The following is a 16,330-nucleotide window of genomic DNA, read 5'->3' on the forward strand; positions in this document are numbered from 1 at the left end:
GAGTTCAATTTATTGAGGTGCAGATTCATAGCACAGATGCTGAGCTTTGTGGTTGCAAAGAGTTCTTTCAGAAATACTTCATAGATTATAAAAAGAAAAGGAGGACTTGTGGCACCTTAGAGACTAACCAATTTAGTTGAGCATAAACTTCTGTGAGCTACAGCTCACTTGCATCCAGTGAAGTGAGCTGTAGCTCACGAAAGCTTGTGCTCAAATAAATTGGTTAGTCTCTAAGGTGCCACAAGTCCTCCTTTTCTTTTTGCGAATACAGACTAACACGGCTGCTACTCTGAAACCTGTCTTCCTAGATTATAGTCCAATGTCCAATATCACCTTCAGTGAGTACCAGCATAAGTGGGACCTCAGTCTTGCGACTCAAACTTTCCCTGATGACGCTTAAGCAAATCTAAGATGACAGAATCAGGATCCAAGGATCTTTTATACAATTTCATGTCTTTTGACAAGTTGGAGTTACTCAGGGAACAAAAGGTAATTAGGTGACTTTGAAGGAGGTACATCACCAATACTTAGCTATACGAATTAACATAAGGCCATTTGCTTGTTCCTCCACCATTCAAAGTACATTTCAAAGAGAGATGAATACCGAGATATCCCATGTTTAGAATTCATTTAAATGATAGGCTCTTCTTTTGACCTCTGAATTATCAGAATACAGCATAGACAGGGACTGTTGATTACATTGTAGACCCTACTCATACATATGTAAATACACAAAAACACAAACATTATCTCCCTACATGTCTTTTGAGGGTTATTTATTTTGCAGGATGTTTAACCCTTTCTAGCCATGTCTCCCATTGGAATAATTGGAGCTAATTCCCCTCTCATGCACACCAGTGTCAATCAGGAGTCACTCCCATTGGAGGTGATTTCCTCCTGGCCTCACTCACTCCAGTGTGAATCAGGAGTGACCCCTTGGGAGTCACTGGGTCTGATTCCCCTCTCACCTACCCTGGTGTAAATCAGGAGTGAAGTCACTGGAGTAAAACTGCTCTCCAGTCCCCACCTTTGTCCCTACCCTGTGGCTCCCTCTCCCTCCATCGGACCTGCAGACTGCCAGAGCGCTCCAGAATCAGAGTGGCTAGGGCTAGACTGGGCAATGGGATTGGGCTCTCTGCCCTAATCACATCCAGCAACCTGAGGTTGTGTCAGTTCAGAGGCTTCCTGCACTTGGCCAGAGTCCCAGAAACGGGGAGTCCAGGTGCCGGGGGAGCCTCTGCCTGGAGGAAAGGTGCAGCGGTGAATTTCACCCCACGTCTCAGGGGCACAGCCTGAGCTGGCATCCCATCTCCACCCAGAGCCAGGGGTGGACTCGCTCCCCCATGAATGAGGCCGGTGGGAAAGTGAAGATCGGGGCTTCACTATCCGCATCAAAAAATGCCACCTGCCCCTGTGTATAGTCCAGAGACACCCGGATCTTCCTGGGCACCCAGCTCAGAGACAGAGGGGTCGCAGGAGAGGTGATAACCAAGTACCGACCCTTCCACAGTCCCACAGCCCAGATCCCCTTCTCAGGTCGAAAAATAAACTCTCCCTTCCTCCTCACAGACTCTCTGGCCACTCCCACGGCCCAGCCTCCTCCATCCCCCACCTCCACCTCCCAAAAATGTCGTCCAGAGGTGAACCCCTCACAGCCCAGCACGCAGAGCTCAGCGTCAAATCTCTCCGGATTGTCAGGAAGAAGCTGCCGCTTGTGTCCCCTCCTCACGCCTTTCCGATCCTCAGACAGGACGAGTTCGGGATGAGCCGTGTCTAGATCCAGAGTCACACTCGCTGGGGGGAGAGAATCCGAGCGTTAGGGGCAGAGCTCGGCCCTGGGGGAGGCTGGGACCATTTCTCACACTCCCCAGCCGGCTGGGACCCTTCCCAATTTCCTGCCTTGCCCCAGCAGGGAGCTGCCTCTGTGCTGGGGCTGAGCAGGGATTTCTCGGTGGCCTTCCTCCCAGGCCCTAGAGGTGCTGTTATAGCTGACGTTTTTGGCTGCAGATTCTGCCTCCTCCCCAGTGGCATCTCCCTGGTCCCCCTGCAGGGGCTGCCCTGCTCCCGGCAGCAGGGAGAGAGCAGGGGAGGGAGGCCACAGGCACCAACTTTCTAATGTGCGGGGGGGGGGGGGGTGCTCTGCCCCCAGGCCCCGCCCCTACTCCACCCTTTCCTCCAAGGCCCCACCCCATCCCTCCTCTCCCCGCCCCCACTCCACCCCACCCCGCCTCTTTCCGCTCAGTTCCACCCCTCCCCCCAGCACGGGTGCCCTCGCTCCTCCCCCTCCCAGTGGGCAGGAGGCTGCAGGAGGGTGGGGGAGGTGCTGATGAGTGGGGCCTGCCAGCGGACAGCAAACACTGGGGGCAGAGGGGGAACTGATGGGGGGCTGCCGGTGGGTTCTCAGCTCCCACCATTTTTTTCCCTGTGGGTGCTCCAGCCCCCGAGCACCCATGGAGTCGGCGCCTATAGGGAGGGCTGCTGGGGAGATGCCTCCCCAGCCCTGCCAGCCAGGAGGGAGGAAGCAGGAGATGGCAAATAAATGGACCATAAATTTGGTAGGGACCTACTCTGGTCAGTGTCACAGTCATGGGATTTTCACGGTCTCAGGTGTTTACATCTGAAATTTGACAGTGTTGTAACCGTGGGGGTCCCAACCCAAAAGGAGGCCATGGGGGGGGGTCACAAGGCTATTGTAGGGGGGTTGTGGGATTGCCACCCTTACTTCTGCGCTGCTGGTGGTGGGGGCTCTGCCTTCAGAGCTGGGCAGCCGGAGAGCAGCGGCTGCTGGCTGGGCGCCAGGCTCTAAAGCCTGCAGCAGCAGCAGCAGCGCAGAAGTGAGGGTCGCAGGGTATGGGGGGATCAGGAGCTGTCCCAGCCAGCATCTGCAGAGCTTCCTGCGCCTGGGGGGAGGTGAGTCTGACCTGCCTCTCAGAGCAGCCCCTGCAGGAGAAGAGGAAGTCCTGTCCCTCCCTAGCCTGGACTGGGACTAGCAGCTGGAGCCCAGCCCACAGTGGGAGCCCAAGGCTGGGGCACCCCCAGCCATGTCCCTCCCCCGTCATAGCCAGATTTCACAGGGGAGATCAGATTTCACAGTCTGTGACGCGTTTTTCAAAGCCGTGAAATTGGTAGGACCGTACACAGGAGGGACATTGTGCAAACCCCACTTCAAAAGGAAGGGGCTGGGGATTGACACTGGGTGTGGGGCAGAGGGATGGGTCAGCAGCACGTGGAAGGTGGAGGAGGGGTGATGAGACACTCCCCTGCCCCAGCAAACGGGGGATGGATGGCAAGGACAAGAAAGGGCCCCCAGCCCACAAGGGGAGGAAGAGAAGGAGGCACCAGCAGGAGAGGGTCTCCTCCCCACCTGGGTGGACAAGATGGAGCACCCAGGAGAGAGTCCCCAAGGACAGGGTGAAGGGAGACCCCCCAACCCGGCAAGAGAGAGAGATCGAAGAGGATGACCGGAGACAGCAAGAGGCTCGGTCCAACCAGTTAAGGGGTTAATATGCTGGAGTGTTTAAAGCCATCCCCCTCTCTGGAATGCCCATTCTCTAGTCATAGCAGCTTTGGTTTTGTTGATCTCAGAAGCTTCTTCAGCAAGTGAATCCAGGGTCACCAACACAAACTGTTATGATCTCTTCCCATTTGCAGCCTTCTTCCCCGGCCCCACCTTTCCCAGAGGTACTCACCCCATTCTCTCTCCAGTTCGGAGGGCAGGGTGTCTAGAGAGAGAGGAGAAAGATAAGATGTCATGCTGTCACGTTATGGTGGGATTTCTGCCGTCCATAACCAGAGCTGGGATGAATTTGGGGACATAACAAGAAGAAGTGTTTAAATATTACACGGTGGCAAAAGAGAAAGAAAAATGTAAAAGTGAAAAAACAAAACAAAAATACCCCACTTGTATTTGGTGCCAAAAAAGAATGGGGAGGGGGATGACGACCTGGAAAATCAAAATTTAGAGAATTTTTGGGGGAAAAAAATAAAAACAAAATCAGGGGGGGTTTGTTTGTTTGTTTCTGTTTGTTTTCTTTGTGGTTTTGGAAGTGTTTTTTTCAGGGGGGATGGGAATTTCTACCAAACTTTTTTTGAATGAAACGTTTTGACCAGCTTTAATACTGAAGGCCCAGTTTTACAGATAATCAGGATACATGTGCTTGCCGGCTGGGCCAAACGCAGAAGGAAAGGGTCAGAGATACCCAGACAGAAAGAGAAATTAAGGGCATGGCTACACTGGAAACTTCAAAGCTCTGCCGCGGGAGCGCTCCCATGGCAGTGGCATAGCCAGGTGGAAAAAACAGGGGGAGGGGAGATTAAGAAAGGCCACCCGCTTGTACTCACCCGGCAGCGCTCTAGGTCTTCAGCAGCGCTTCGGCGTCGGGTCCTTCACTCGCTCTGGTCTTCGGCACTGAAGGCCAATGCCACCAAAGACCGGAGCGAGTGAAGGACCCGACGCCAAAGTGCTGCTGAAGACCCAGGGAGCCGCCGGGTGAGTATCAGGGAGTGGTGCCTTTTTTCATCTCTGGTCCCCCCCGAACCCGCCGCCGAAGACCCGGAGCGCCGCCGGGTGAGTAAAAATTGTAAAGGCGCCAAGTAATTAAAGAAGCGTCACTTCTGCTCGGTGGGGGAGCAGCCGCTGCCCCGCTTCCCCCCTAGCTACGCTACTGTCCCGCGGCACCGCTTTGAAGTGCGAGTGTGGTCCCGCGCAGGCGCTGGGAGAGAGGTCTCCCAGTGCTCCTGGTAATCCACCTCCACGAGGGGGTTAGCTCCGAGCACTGGGAGCGCGGCCCAGACTTGCTGCACTCAGGGGGGTGATTTCTCACCCCCCCCCCGAGCCAGCAAGTTAGAGCGCTTTAAAATGGAAGTGTAGACAAGCCCTAAGGGCATGCCAGCACTGGGAGTGAGCTCTCCCAGAGCTGTAAAAACCCACCTCCACAAGGGGAGTAGCTCCCAGCGCTGGTGCACTGTCTACACTGCCACTTTACAGCGCTGAAACTTGCAGCACTTGCGGGGGGGGGAGGTTAACGCCCCTGAGCAAGAAAGTTGCAGCGCTGTAAAGCGGCCGTGTAGACAAGGCCTAAGAGTGAATGTGAAATGTCTCCCCTCCCCCATGTAGAATGATCAACCTGTGCATGACTTAAGTCCACTTAATACGGTGTAAGGAGGACTTCATGCATCAGACTTGTGTTGTCCTCTCTGATCAGTCATGAACTTTATTTATGCCCAGGGAATTTCTACTGAGGCCAGACTGAAATTCAACCCAGGCAGAAATAAGATCAGAGCACTCTGTATGGCCGTAACGCTTGCTTCCTCCAAAGAGATTACATTCCTCTATAATTCAGGCAAACAAATTAAGGTGACAATGATTCACATTCATATCATAGTTGTTTCGAAATCAAAATTTCATTTGCCCTAGAAAATTCACCAGCCCAGTCCCCTCATTCAAGAATATTGATCTATCTCTTTTCCGTTAGTTTTAAATTAGCAGTTGATTGGTCAGCAAATCCCACAATTCTGGAGACAACTTTTTATTTCCCTTTCTAGATCCCTTCCTGGTTGTACCTTTCAATTTCTTCAGAGTCTCCTTTAGAACAAGGATTTTCGGAGAGAAATCGCTGAGTCTCTTCTCCAGCTCAGGAGAAATCTCCACTGGCTGCTGGAATTGCCCCTTCTCGCACCTAGGAGACAGGCTGTTCTGATTCATCATTTGATTACTTCATCGTTATTCTCCATTATTTTGGCATTCATCATTTAATATCAGTCACATGTCAGTGGAAGCAGATGGGCTGTGAAAGCTGTTAAGTTGAGCACATTTCCCTGTGTAACCCAGCCTCAGAACAGGTCCAGCCCAACCAATGGCGGAGCAAGTCTCTCTTATAGTGACCCCTGTGACGCTGGCAGGCCAGATGCCAGCTCTTGCCTGGGCTGCAGGCATTAGCGAAGAACTGGAAAACTCATAGCTTGAGACCAGACTGGTTCACTTGTGTGTTAGTTTTGCTCAGAATAGCTATTAGTCTTATAAGAATGTATTTAGTATTGAGATTCTGTGAAATGCTCTAAGGTGCCACAAGTACTCCTTTTCTTTTTGCGAATACAGACTAACACGGCTGTTACTCTGAAACCTGTAAAATGCTTGTAAATTGCTGCCCACACTAATCTCACTTGTAATGCCGATATTCCATGCTATAAAAAATATGTATATGTACACTCTATAACTTTGAGAATGTTTGCTGTGAATTTGGGAACCCACGCATGGGAACTGTCCCCCCAGCCCACCCAAAAGGACTGTCAAAATCAGATGGGCCATCAAGAAACATCACAATACAAAGGATTGGTTAATGGCCCTATTGCACCTTGGAAATGCTACCTGCAAGAAAGCTCATTCCTGTGAGCTTGGAAGCTGAATGATGGAAATAAAGCAAAGTCACAGGAAAATTTTCCATCTCTTTGCTGCTTGATATCTGACAGGGCCAGAATCCTGAAACACACTTTGGGTCCACCCTGACAGACACTTTGAACTGGCAGATCACTACAGCTCTGTCACTCTTTGGATTAATTCCAGGTCTACACTACAAACTTACATCGGTATAACGCTGTCACTCAGGGGTGTGAAAAATCCACACCCCTGAGCAATACAGTTTTACTGACCTAACCCCTGGTGTAGACAGTGCCAGTTGTTGTGGCACAGGTGGGCCATGGAGTTTTTATAGCAAGTTCCTATATTCAGGTTAATAATTAAAGAGCATCCAGCCCAAGTTTTGCTTCACCAGAGGGGGGCAAATGCCTGAATACCCTGCCCTGCATGCTTTGCTGTTGTCTGTGAAGGAGATGAGGATTGGACATGGGCCCAAGCACAGTGAAGCGAGAGAGGGGACTGAGAAGATGCCACATACCTGCTCAGGGTGCTTCTGACGTCCTAGAGAGAAGAAAGGAAGCTCAGTCTCACAGTGATAACAAAGAACGCGTGGTCACTGAACCTGTTTCTATGTCCCACGGATGAAGGGGGCACACGCCTCATTCCCAGGGAGGTGCGTTCGGCAGCGTCACGGTTAGCACCGTCGCATTGCAAAGACAGAGCCCAGGCTCCTGTTCCAGCCGGCAGCCTTGTGGTTAAAGCACTGACCTTGGACGCAGGAGATCTGGGCTCTGTTCCTTGAACTGCCCTGGACACCCTTAGTGACTTGGGTAAGTTACATCATCTGGCTGTGCCACCGTTCCTCCAGCTTTATAATGGGTGCAATAGTGTGATTCACATAATATTTCCCAGCTTGCCAAGTCTATACTAGGAGCCAAGATCTCACCTGTAGGAATTCACTTGCTGGCTGCCGGCACTTCCCCTCCATCTCATGGATCAGCTCGTTGAGATGGGAAATCTCCTTGCAGAGTTTGGTGACATTTTCATCCCTCATTTTTGTCATTCCCTTCTCTAGCTCTGCCAGCCGGGCCAGCAGGAGTCGCTCTTGTTCCTCCAGGAACTGCCGCAGCTGCTCAAATTCAGACATGATCTTCTGCCTCTGGGCGTCTGTCTCCTCCTGCCATGAACAGACAGAAAGAGGGAAAAGGCAGGTCAGGGATGTGGAGAGGGTCAGGGGATATTTCCCTGGGCCCTGACTGTGCAATGGGGCAAATTTCATTGCAGATCCAAACTTCAGAACTTGCCATTTAGAGAGGAACTTTCTCCGAGTTGTCAGAGAGAAGATTTTGCCAAGAACATCCATCTTGGTCCTACTTTCTCTGATGTCTGGGAAGGGAGGAGGCAGGGCCATGGCCCCACAGCCTGCACTGGCCAGAGTAGCAATTGCATCCCTACCATGGCTGTAGCAGCTGCTGAGCTCCCTCAGGGCTGTTCTGAGATCCTCGGGATCTGGTCCAGCCTCACTGAAGGGTAGAAATCGCTGGCACAATCCAGCCCATGGAGAGACAGGGATATGCCCAAAGGGCAACATGCACAGACACGGGAAGCCCAATTTTCAGGCCTTTTTAAATTGCACTGAGAATAACCCTGTGCTGCGGGTTGCCCCGACCAGGGTAGAATGGCATTTATGTTCGACAGTAGTCCTGCTCCCAGCCTATGGAATAAGAGGTACAACAGCAGCGTGGAAAAAGCCCACTGTATCCCAGCTGGTCTCTGCTACTCGGGTCCCTTGGGGAGCCAAAGTCAGCTTGTGCAACCCCGAGGCTGCTCTAACTTGCCTGGAGGGCCCAGAATTCAGGGAGGGCAAAGGTCAGTTTAAGCCATGTGAGACCATCCCCAGGCAGGAACTGACTGGAATATTGGTTCCCCGTGATCCCACCAGACGTGGTCAGAGACACACACACCCCCATCCCCACACTCATCCAGGGAGACAGACTCCCACACCATGTTTCTGCTGAGTGATAACACTGGACACACATACCAGATACTCCCGGCTTCTCCCTTCTGCTGACACTTTCAACCCTAGGAGTTTTTCTCTCTCTTCCTTCAGAGTCTGCAGCCGGGTCTGGATTTGTTTCTGAGCGAAGAAAAATAACATGGCTGGAACTAACTTTTTGTGTGTGTTTGTGGACAGTTTCCTCAGCAGGAATCAGGGAGTCTGTCCTCCCTACCAAGCCCTGTGCACAAGAGAGGGCCTCCCTCTGGCACCAGCTGGCCTGGACCCTCCTCCCCTCAGCATGGCCAAGTAGCCCGGTGCGCCTTTCTGTCCTCAAGTGGCTGTCTATTCTGTAACAGCCAGAATGGCAGACAGCTACAGTGACTCTGGGAGGATTTGAACCCACAACCTTTGAATGACTGTCAAACCAAACCATACTAGGTGCTGTTCCTTAGAAGTCCAAAACACTTTCCATTGCGCGATGGATGGGTTGGGCACCTCATCTCTTCTCTCTACTTTGCAACACTGCAATTGCTGTGGTAAAAGCAGGTGAAGATGTGAGGAAAACACTGAGCTGGCTGGGAATTGAACCCGAACGAATTGCTTGGAAAGCAGCCATGCCAACCACTACACAACCAATGCTGCCTTACTGGGAGCTGTCAAGATCCATGACTATGCATTACCTAGAACCTGTTTTCAGCCAGATTGCAGCCAAAGTGACACTGGCGGAGTTCAATTATCTATACTGCTGTTTTCTTCACTTCCCTCCTGAGCCCTGAGGGGTTCTGGTGGCTGGCTCCCAAAGTCTGGCACAGACCAGCTGCCACCTGCTCCAGGGACAGTCTCTGGTGGGGACATTCACGGGGTGCTACACCGGCCACATCCTAGCCCAGGTGTCTTACAGCCAGCTCAGGGTGGACAGAAACCTTCCGTGGAGCTGAAGGGCTAAAGGTGGTTTAATCTTCATCTTCACTCTCAGTAGAGAGGGTGAAAGCAGAGCCTAGGTGCAAAGCAGAGCAGCTCCCTGGCTGCCATCTCTGGAAAATCAGCCTTTGAGACAAGCCTTTGCCTTTTCCCCCAAGACCTACACTCCAGGGCGGAGCCCTCCAGCAAATTGGGAAAGGGCCCCGCAACACCTGGCGCAGGGGGCTTCCCTGCTCGGGATGTGGGGAGAATCCAGGTGCCAGAGGCGGGAATGGCCACTCTGAGGGGAGGAAGGCACATCTGAGAGGAGAAGGAGAGCAGGGCGAGCCTGCCAGGACGAGTGTCTGGCCACCTCCTCTCTTCCCCTCTCTGGGGCCCAAGGCCACGGGCCTGCCACCCTCCTCAGCTGCCTCCCACACTCGTCAGAGCACTGGCCTGAGCTGCTGGGGCACGAGCTTGACCAGCTGACCACAATCCTTTCCAGCCCAGGTTTCCTCCTCCAATGGAGCCCAGCAGGGCCCGTTCTCCCCGGCAAGAGAACCCACACAAGAAGGCTAAATACTGCAGCACAAGGTGGGGTGGCTTAAGAGTCGACACCTAAGTTAGTGGAGAGGCTTAAAAGTTGGGCTCTTCAGTGTGAGGCCAGGGATTGCTGGACCCCAGCTGCCCACTGCTCAGTGGCAGTGCCCCAACCCTGGTACGGCCAGAAGGGGGCACCCAGATAGGCCTGAAAGGAGCAGCCGCAGAAGGCTTGTACCAGGCCTCAGCCATTGGAAGAGGCTTTGGTTTCTTTTTCTCCTTCCCATTTTTTCCTTAATTCTCTAGGGGGTTAAATACGTCTCCCTGCTGAGCGGAGACACAGGTAGAGGCTTCTACCTACTGGTAGCCAGGCGCGCCTTTCGGCCCTTGTCTTGGCCCCATTTGGCTGCACTCAAGTGGCTGACTATTGCTAGGACCCTACCAAATTCACGGCCACTAAAATGCATCACAGACGGTGAAATCTGGTCTTCCCCTGTGAAATCTGGTCTTTCGTGAGCTTTTGCCCTATACTATACAGATTTCACAGGGGGAGACCAGCATTTCTCAAATTGGGGGTCCTGACCCAAAATGGTGTGGCAGGGGGGTTGCAAGGTTATTTAAGGGGGTACCAGTATTGCCACCCTTACTCCTGCACTGAGTTCAGAGCTGGGCGGCCGGAGAGCGGCAGCTGCTGACTGAGGGCCCAGCTCTGCAGGCAGCAGCGCAGAAGTAAGGGTGGCCATCCCACACCAGGCCATCCTTACTTCTGCGCCGCTGCGGGCGGCGGCTCTGCCTTCAGAGCTGGGCTCCTGGCCCGCGGCCAGCACTCTCCAGCGGCCCAGCTCTGAAGGCAGCACCGCCGCCAGCAACAAGAGCACTCCAACCCCCTCCACCAACTCCTTTTTGGGTCAGGACCCCTACAGTTACAACACCGTGAAATTCCTGATTTAAATAGCTGAAATCATGACACTTACGATTTTTAAAATCCTATGACTGTGAAATTGACCAAGATGGCCCGTGAATTTGGTAGGGCCCTACCTATTGCGTACAAGCCACAATGGTAGCCAGGAAAGCAGCTAAAGTGACTCCGGTGGGATCTGAACACACAGCCTTTGAATGACTGTCGTCATGCAGGCAGGCCAGGCACTGCTCCCTAGCAGTCCAACACGCTATCCATTGTGCCACACAGAGCCCTCGGTATGGCAAGGGAGCGCCTCTCCTCTCTCTGCTTGGCAACACTGCTTTGCTGGGGTAAAAGCAGGGGAAGAGCTGAGGAAAACATCATGTTTGTTTGGCACTGAACCCAGACAGACTGCTTGGAAAGCAGCCATGCTAACTGCTACGCCACCAATGCTAGTCTGCTAGCTGTCCTCGGGATCCATGACTATGCATTACCTAGAACCTGTCTTCAGCCAAAGTGATGCTGTCACGGTTCAGTCACTATACCACTGGTTTTTTCACTTCTCTCCAAGCGTCCGGCGCGGGCCAGCTGCCCCCTGCTCTGGGGACTTTCACTGGGGCATTACGCCAGCCAAAATATAGAAAATAACTATCATCAAAACAAAACAAAACTGGTAATAGCTCACCTTTCCTGATCACTCTCGTTACAGTGTGTATGGTAACACCCATTGTTTCATGTTCTCTCTGTATATAAAATCTCCCCACTGTATTTTTCATTCTATGCATCCGACGAAGTGAGCTGTAGCTCACGAAAGCTTATGCTCAAATAAATTTGTTAGTCTCTAAGGTGCCACACGTACGCCTGTTCTTTTTGCAGATACAAACTAACACGGCTGCTACTCTGAAACACAAGACACCCAGGCCTTACCTTTCAGAGGAACAGCCGTGTTAGTCTGTATTCGCAAAAAGAAAAGGAGTACTTGTGGCACCTTAGAGACTAACCAATTTATTTGAGCATGAGCTTTCGTGAGCTACAGCTCACTTCATCAGATGTTTACCGTGGAAGGCCTTACCTTGTACTCCTGGGCCGCCTCCTCCACTGGGAACACCGTGTGAGCTCTGTGAACCTGCGACTCTCTGCAGATCACACAGATTAGTTGGTGATCCGTGTCACAAAAGAGTTTCAGGGCCTCCCGGTGTGTCTCACACCCTTGCTCCCCTCCGGGGGCCGTCACTGCGACCTGGAAACTCAGCTGCCTGGCTATTTCTACAACTTTCCCCAGCTCCCTGTTGGGCCTGAAAAGCTTCTGCTGGGCGGTTTCTCTGCACTGGGGGCAGGAGAAGTTTGTATCCATCTCCCCCCAGAACTGGCTGATGCAGGCCCTGCAGTAGTTGTGCCCGCAGTGGATAGACACCGGCTCTTTGAAATACTCCAGGCAGATGGAACAAGAGAGTTCATCCTGGAGACTTAGTACAGGGCTGTCTGCGGCCATGGCAGCGTGACAGGGTTAGTTTCATTTCCCTGTGTTCAGCCTCTGCTCAGCCTATGGGGCGTTCCCCTTAGATCTGGCTGATTTGCTGCTGTTCCTGTGAGCTGTGGCTGACAGTTTCAGTCTAGGAAGGGCTCCAGACTGGGGAGAAATGTGACTCTCTCTGTGGGCAGGGAGCCACGTCAAATTCCCAGCGTTGGTGCTCAGGGAAACAAATCAATCTCTGTCTGGTGTTTTAGGGGGGCAGAGAGGGGGAGTTTAATAAGAACATCAATATTGAGTCACACGAATGGTGCATCTAGCCCAGTATCCTGTCTTCCGACAGTGGCCGATGCCAGGTGTCCCAGAGGGAATGAACAAGACAGGCAATCGTCAAGTGATCCATCCCCTGTCGCCCATTCCCAGCTTCTGGCAAACAGAGGCTACGGGCACGATCCCTGCCCATCCTGGCTAATAGCCACTGATGGACCTATGCTCCATGAACTTATCTAGTTCTTTTGTGAACCGTGTTATAGTCTTGGCCTTCACAACATCCTCCGGCAAAGAGTTCCACAGGTTGACTGTGCATTGTGTGAAAAAATACTTCTTTTTGTTTGTTTTAAACCTACTGCCTGTTAATTTCATTTGATGACTCCTAGTTCTTGTGTTATGAGAAGGAATAAATAACACTTCCTTATTTACTTTCTCCACACAGTCATGATTTTATAGACCTCTATCATATCCCCCACTTAGTCATCTCTTTTCCAAGCTGAAAAGTCCCAGTCTCATTAATCTCTCCTCATATGGAAGCTGTTCCCCCCTACTAATTTTTGTTGCCCTTTTCTGAACCTTTTTCCAATTCTAATATAACTCTTCTGAGATGCAAAAAGAAAAGGAGTACTTGTGGCACCTTAGAGACTAACCAATTTATTAGAGCATAAGCTTTCGTGAGCTACAGCTCACTTCATCAGATGCATATCGTGGAAACTGCAGCAGACTTTATATATACACAGAGAATATGAACCAATACCTCCTCCCACCCCACTGTCCTGCTGGTAATAGCTTATCTAAAGTGATCATCAGGTGGGCCATTTCCAGCACAAATCCAGGTTTTCTCACCCTCCACCCCCCCACACAAATTCACTCTCCTGCTGGTGATAGCCGATCCAAAGTGACAACTCTTTACACAATGTGCATGACAATCCCCCCCCCCCCCCAGATGTTCTGGTTTAACTTGGATTTAAACTTGAAGAGTGGTCAGTTTGGATGAGCTATTACCAGCAGGAGAGTGAGTTTGTGTGTGTATGGGGGTGGGGGGGATGTGAGAAAACCTGGATTTATGCAGCAAATAGCCCAACTTGATTGTCATGCACATTGTGTAAAGAGTTGTCACTTTGGATGGGCTATCACCAGCAGGAGAGTGAATTTGTGTGGGGGGGTGGAGGGTGAGAAAACCTGGATTTGTGCTGGAAATGGCCCACCTGATGATCACTTTAGATAAGCTATTACCAGCAGGACAGTGGGGTGGGAGGAGGTATTGGTTCATATTCTCTGTGTATATATAAAGTCTGCTGCAGTTTCCACGATATGCATCTGATGAAGTGAGCTGTAGCTCACGAAAGCTTATGCTCTAATAAATTGGTTAGTCTCTAAGGTGCCACAAGTACTCCTTTTCTTTTTGCGAATACAGACTAACACGGCTGTTACTCTGAAACCTGTCTTCTGAGATGGGGTGACTACATCTGCACGCAGTATCACAGAATATCAGGGTTGGAAGAGACCTCTAGTCCAACCTCCTAATTCAAGACATGGGTGTGTGATAGATTTATATAGCGGCAATATGATATTTTCTTATCTATCCCTTTCCTAATGGTTCCCAACATTCTGATCCAGGTCAAAGTGCAGCTGAAGCTGGGAGTGAGCCCCATGCAGGCGTTAGGGCAGGGATCGGCAACCTATGGAACATGTGCCAAAGATGGCATGCAAGCCAATTTTTAATGGCACGCTGCTGTCTGCCGGACCCCGGCAGACAGCAGCGTGCCATTAAAAATCCTGCCCGGCCTGCTCTTTTCCGCCCCCGGCCCCCCGCTCTCTCCTTGCAGGGCAGGCAAGCTTCCCTCTCCACCCGCCTCTTCCCCCAGCGTGCTGGGTTCCTGCCCCTCCTTCTCTCCCTCCCTGCTGCCGATAGGCCCTTGCTACGGAGGGGGAGAGGGAAAAGCAGAGTGGAATCAGGGCATATCCCCTCCAGCCCCCTGCCATGAGCCGCTCAGGGCAGGGGGCTGGGAGCACTCCCACGACCCCAGCCCACACCCCCAGCCCCCTGCCCTGACTCCTGCACCCTCCTCACATACCCAGCTCCCCACACCCCATGCCCTGACTCTTGAACCCCCCACATTCCCACCCGCACCCTGAGCACCAAAGAGGAGCTCCTGCACACACACACATGCCCACATTCCCACCTGCACCCCTCGCACCAAATGGGAGCTGCCCAGGTAAGCACTCCACACCCAAACCTCCTGCCCCAACCCCCAGCCTGCTCCTTCACCCCCAGCCCTGTTCTCAGCACACTCCCACCCTCCTCTCAGTGCAGAGAGAGAAAGAGACTGGCTAGAACCGGGGAGAAGGTAGGTACCTACTCTATGTGGACAGGGCCGGGACCCCAGACCGGCAGCGGGCTGAGCGGGGCCGGCAGCCGGGATCCTGGCTGACAGGAGCCGGCGGACGGAACCCCAAACCGGCAGCAGGCTGAGCCACTCAGCCCATGGCTGGTCTGGGGTCCCGGCTGCCGGCCCCGCTTATCCCCCTGCTGGTCTGGGGTTCTGGCTGCTGGCCCCTTGCCACCCGGGGTCCCGGCCACAGGCCCCATTCAGCCCGCTGCCGGCCTCGGTGAACGGAACCCCAGGCCGGCAACGGGCTGAGCGGGCCGGCAGCATAAGATCAGCATTTTAATTTAATTTTAAATGAAGCTTCTTAAACATTTTGAAAACCTTGCTTACTGTACACACGACAATAGTTTAGTTATATAATATATAGACATAGCGAGAGACCTTCTGAAAACGTTAAAATGCATTACTGGCATGCGAAACCTTAAATTAAAGTGAATAAATGAAGACTCGGCCCACCACCTCTGAAAGGTTGCCGACCCCTGCGCTAGGCCAACTTAGGCAGACAGACATCCCTGTGGGCCTCCTCCTGCAACAACCCCCAAACAGGCGGGCATGGCTGGAGCCTGACCACAGCTGTGCCAGGCCCAGGGCACTCACTGGCGGCTGGCGGAAGCCAGGAGCCGAGCGCCGCCCCTGGGTCCCCCCCAGGCCGAGCTCCAAGGAGAAGTGCACTGGATCTCAGTGCTGGGGAGACAGTGGAGGAGTAGCTGTGCCAGTGACTGATGCCAGCTGCAGCAGCCGCAGAGGGACAGGCGCTGCCAGGTCCTCGCTCGTTGTGCCTGTGACTGCTCTGAACGGGGTTGCCAGTTCTCCAGGCTTTCCCGGGGTCGTCCCTCTTTTGAGGGCGCTGCCCTGAGCACTCCGTAAGGCTGCCCATTGTATGCTGCCAGCTGTCCAGTGTTATGGGCTCAGGAGCATCCTCGATACCCCGGGGTGGGGGTTGGGTTGTATCTCCGAGGCGGGAACCCCAATTCCGCATCGCTGTGTCTCTCCCACCTAAGCGTCAGTTGGCGCGTGATCTGGCCCACATCTGGAGCAGGTCTGGGAGGGGGGTGTGATTGTGGGGACAGGTCCTCTGAGAGAGACAATTCCTGCCCTGCTCCCCTCTGGTATTGTGTAATGGGGAGGGGAGAGGAAGGAGTGCACTTCGGCCCCAGATTCGCCTAAGTATTTAGGCACCTAACTCCCATGGGTTAGGTGCCTAAATACTGTTGGGGCTCTGGGCCTTACTGCCCCTTGCCAGCAGCTCTCTAAGGGCCCAATCCTGCAGACGCTTGCTCACAGGGGTTTAACTTTACTCCTGTGAGTAAATGAAGTTAATGGGGACATTTCATGCTGAGCCCGAGCCGCCCAGCCCCTAACCACCAGCTGGAGCAGAGCCCCTGCCAGCTTTAGGGGAGAGAGGGAACGTGGGTGGGGGCCACAGGCCTGGGTTAGGGGAGGCTTAGCCTCCTCTGGTCTATGATACCCCCCACCCATGTTTTCCAGTTTTTGCGTGTTA

At 52.8% G+C, this 16,330-nt stretch overlaps 1 protein-coding gene across 2 annotated transcripts; it reads right to left on the reverse strand.

The window, feature by feature from the left end:
• Positions 1-272: 272 nt before the first annotated feature.
• LOC140897813 (E3 ubiquitin-protein ligase TRIM39) lies at positions 273-12,586 on the reverse strand. Of its 2 annotated transcripts, none has more exons than XM_073310910.2 (7): positions 11,768-12,586; positions 8,397-8,492; positions 7,302-7,532; positions 6,894-6,916; positions 5,563-5,690; positions 3,690-3,722; positions 273-1,794 (listed from the first exon to the last, which is right to left on the reverse strand). In XM_073310910.2, the coding sequence occupies exons 1-7, from the start codon at positions 12,185-12,187 to the stop codon at positions 1,280-1,282; spliced, it is 1,446 nt and encodes a 481-aa protein (XP_073167011.2). In that variant the 5' UTR covers positions 12,188-12,586; the 3' UTR covers positions 273-1,279. The 2 variants fall into 2 exon arrangements, with proteins under 2 accessions (XP_073167011.2, XP_073167012.2); XM_073310911.2 differs by having other exon boundaries at positions 5,563-5,678; positions 11,768-12,582.
• Positions 12,587-16,330: the final 3,744 nt, after the last annotated feature.

The sequence above is a fragment of the Lepidochelys kempii genome, chromosome 14, assembly GCF_965140285.1.
Source record: "Lepidochelys kempii isolate rLepKem1 chromosome 14, rLepKem1.hap1, whole genome shotgun sequence".
NCBI lineage: Eukaryota > Metazoa > Chordata > Testudines > Cheloniidae > Lepidochelys > Lepidochelys kempii.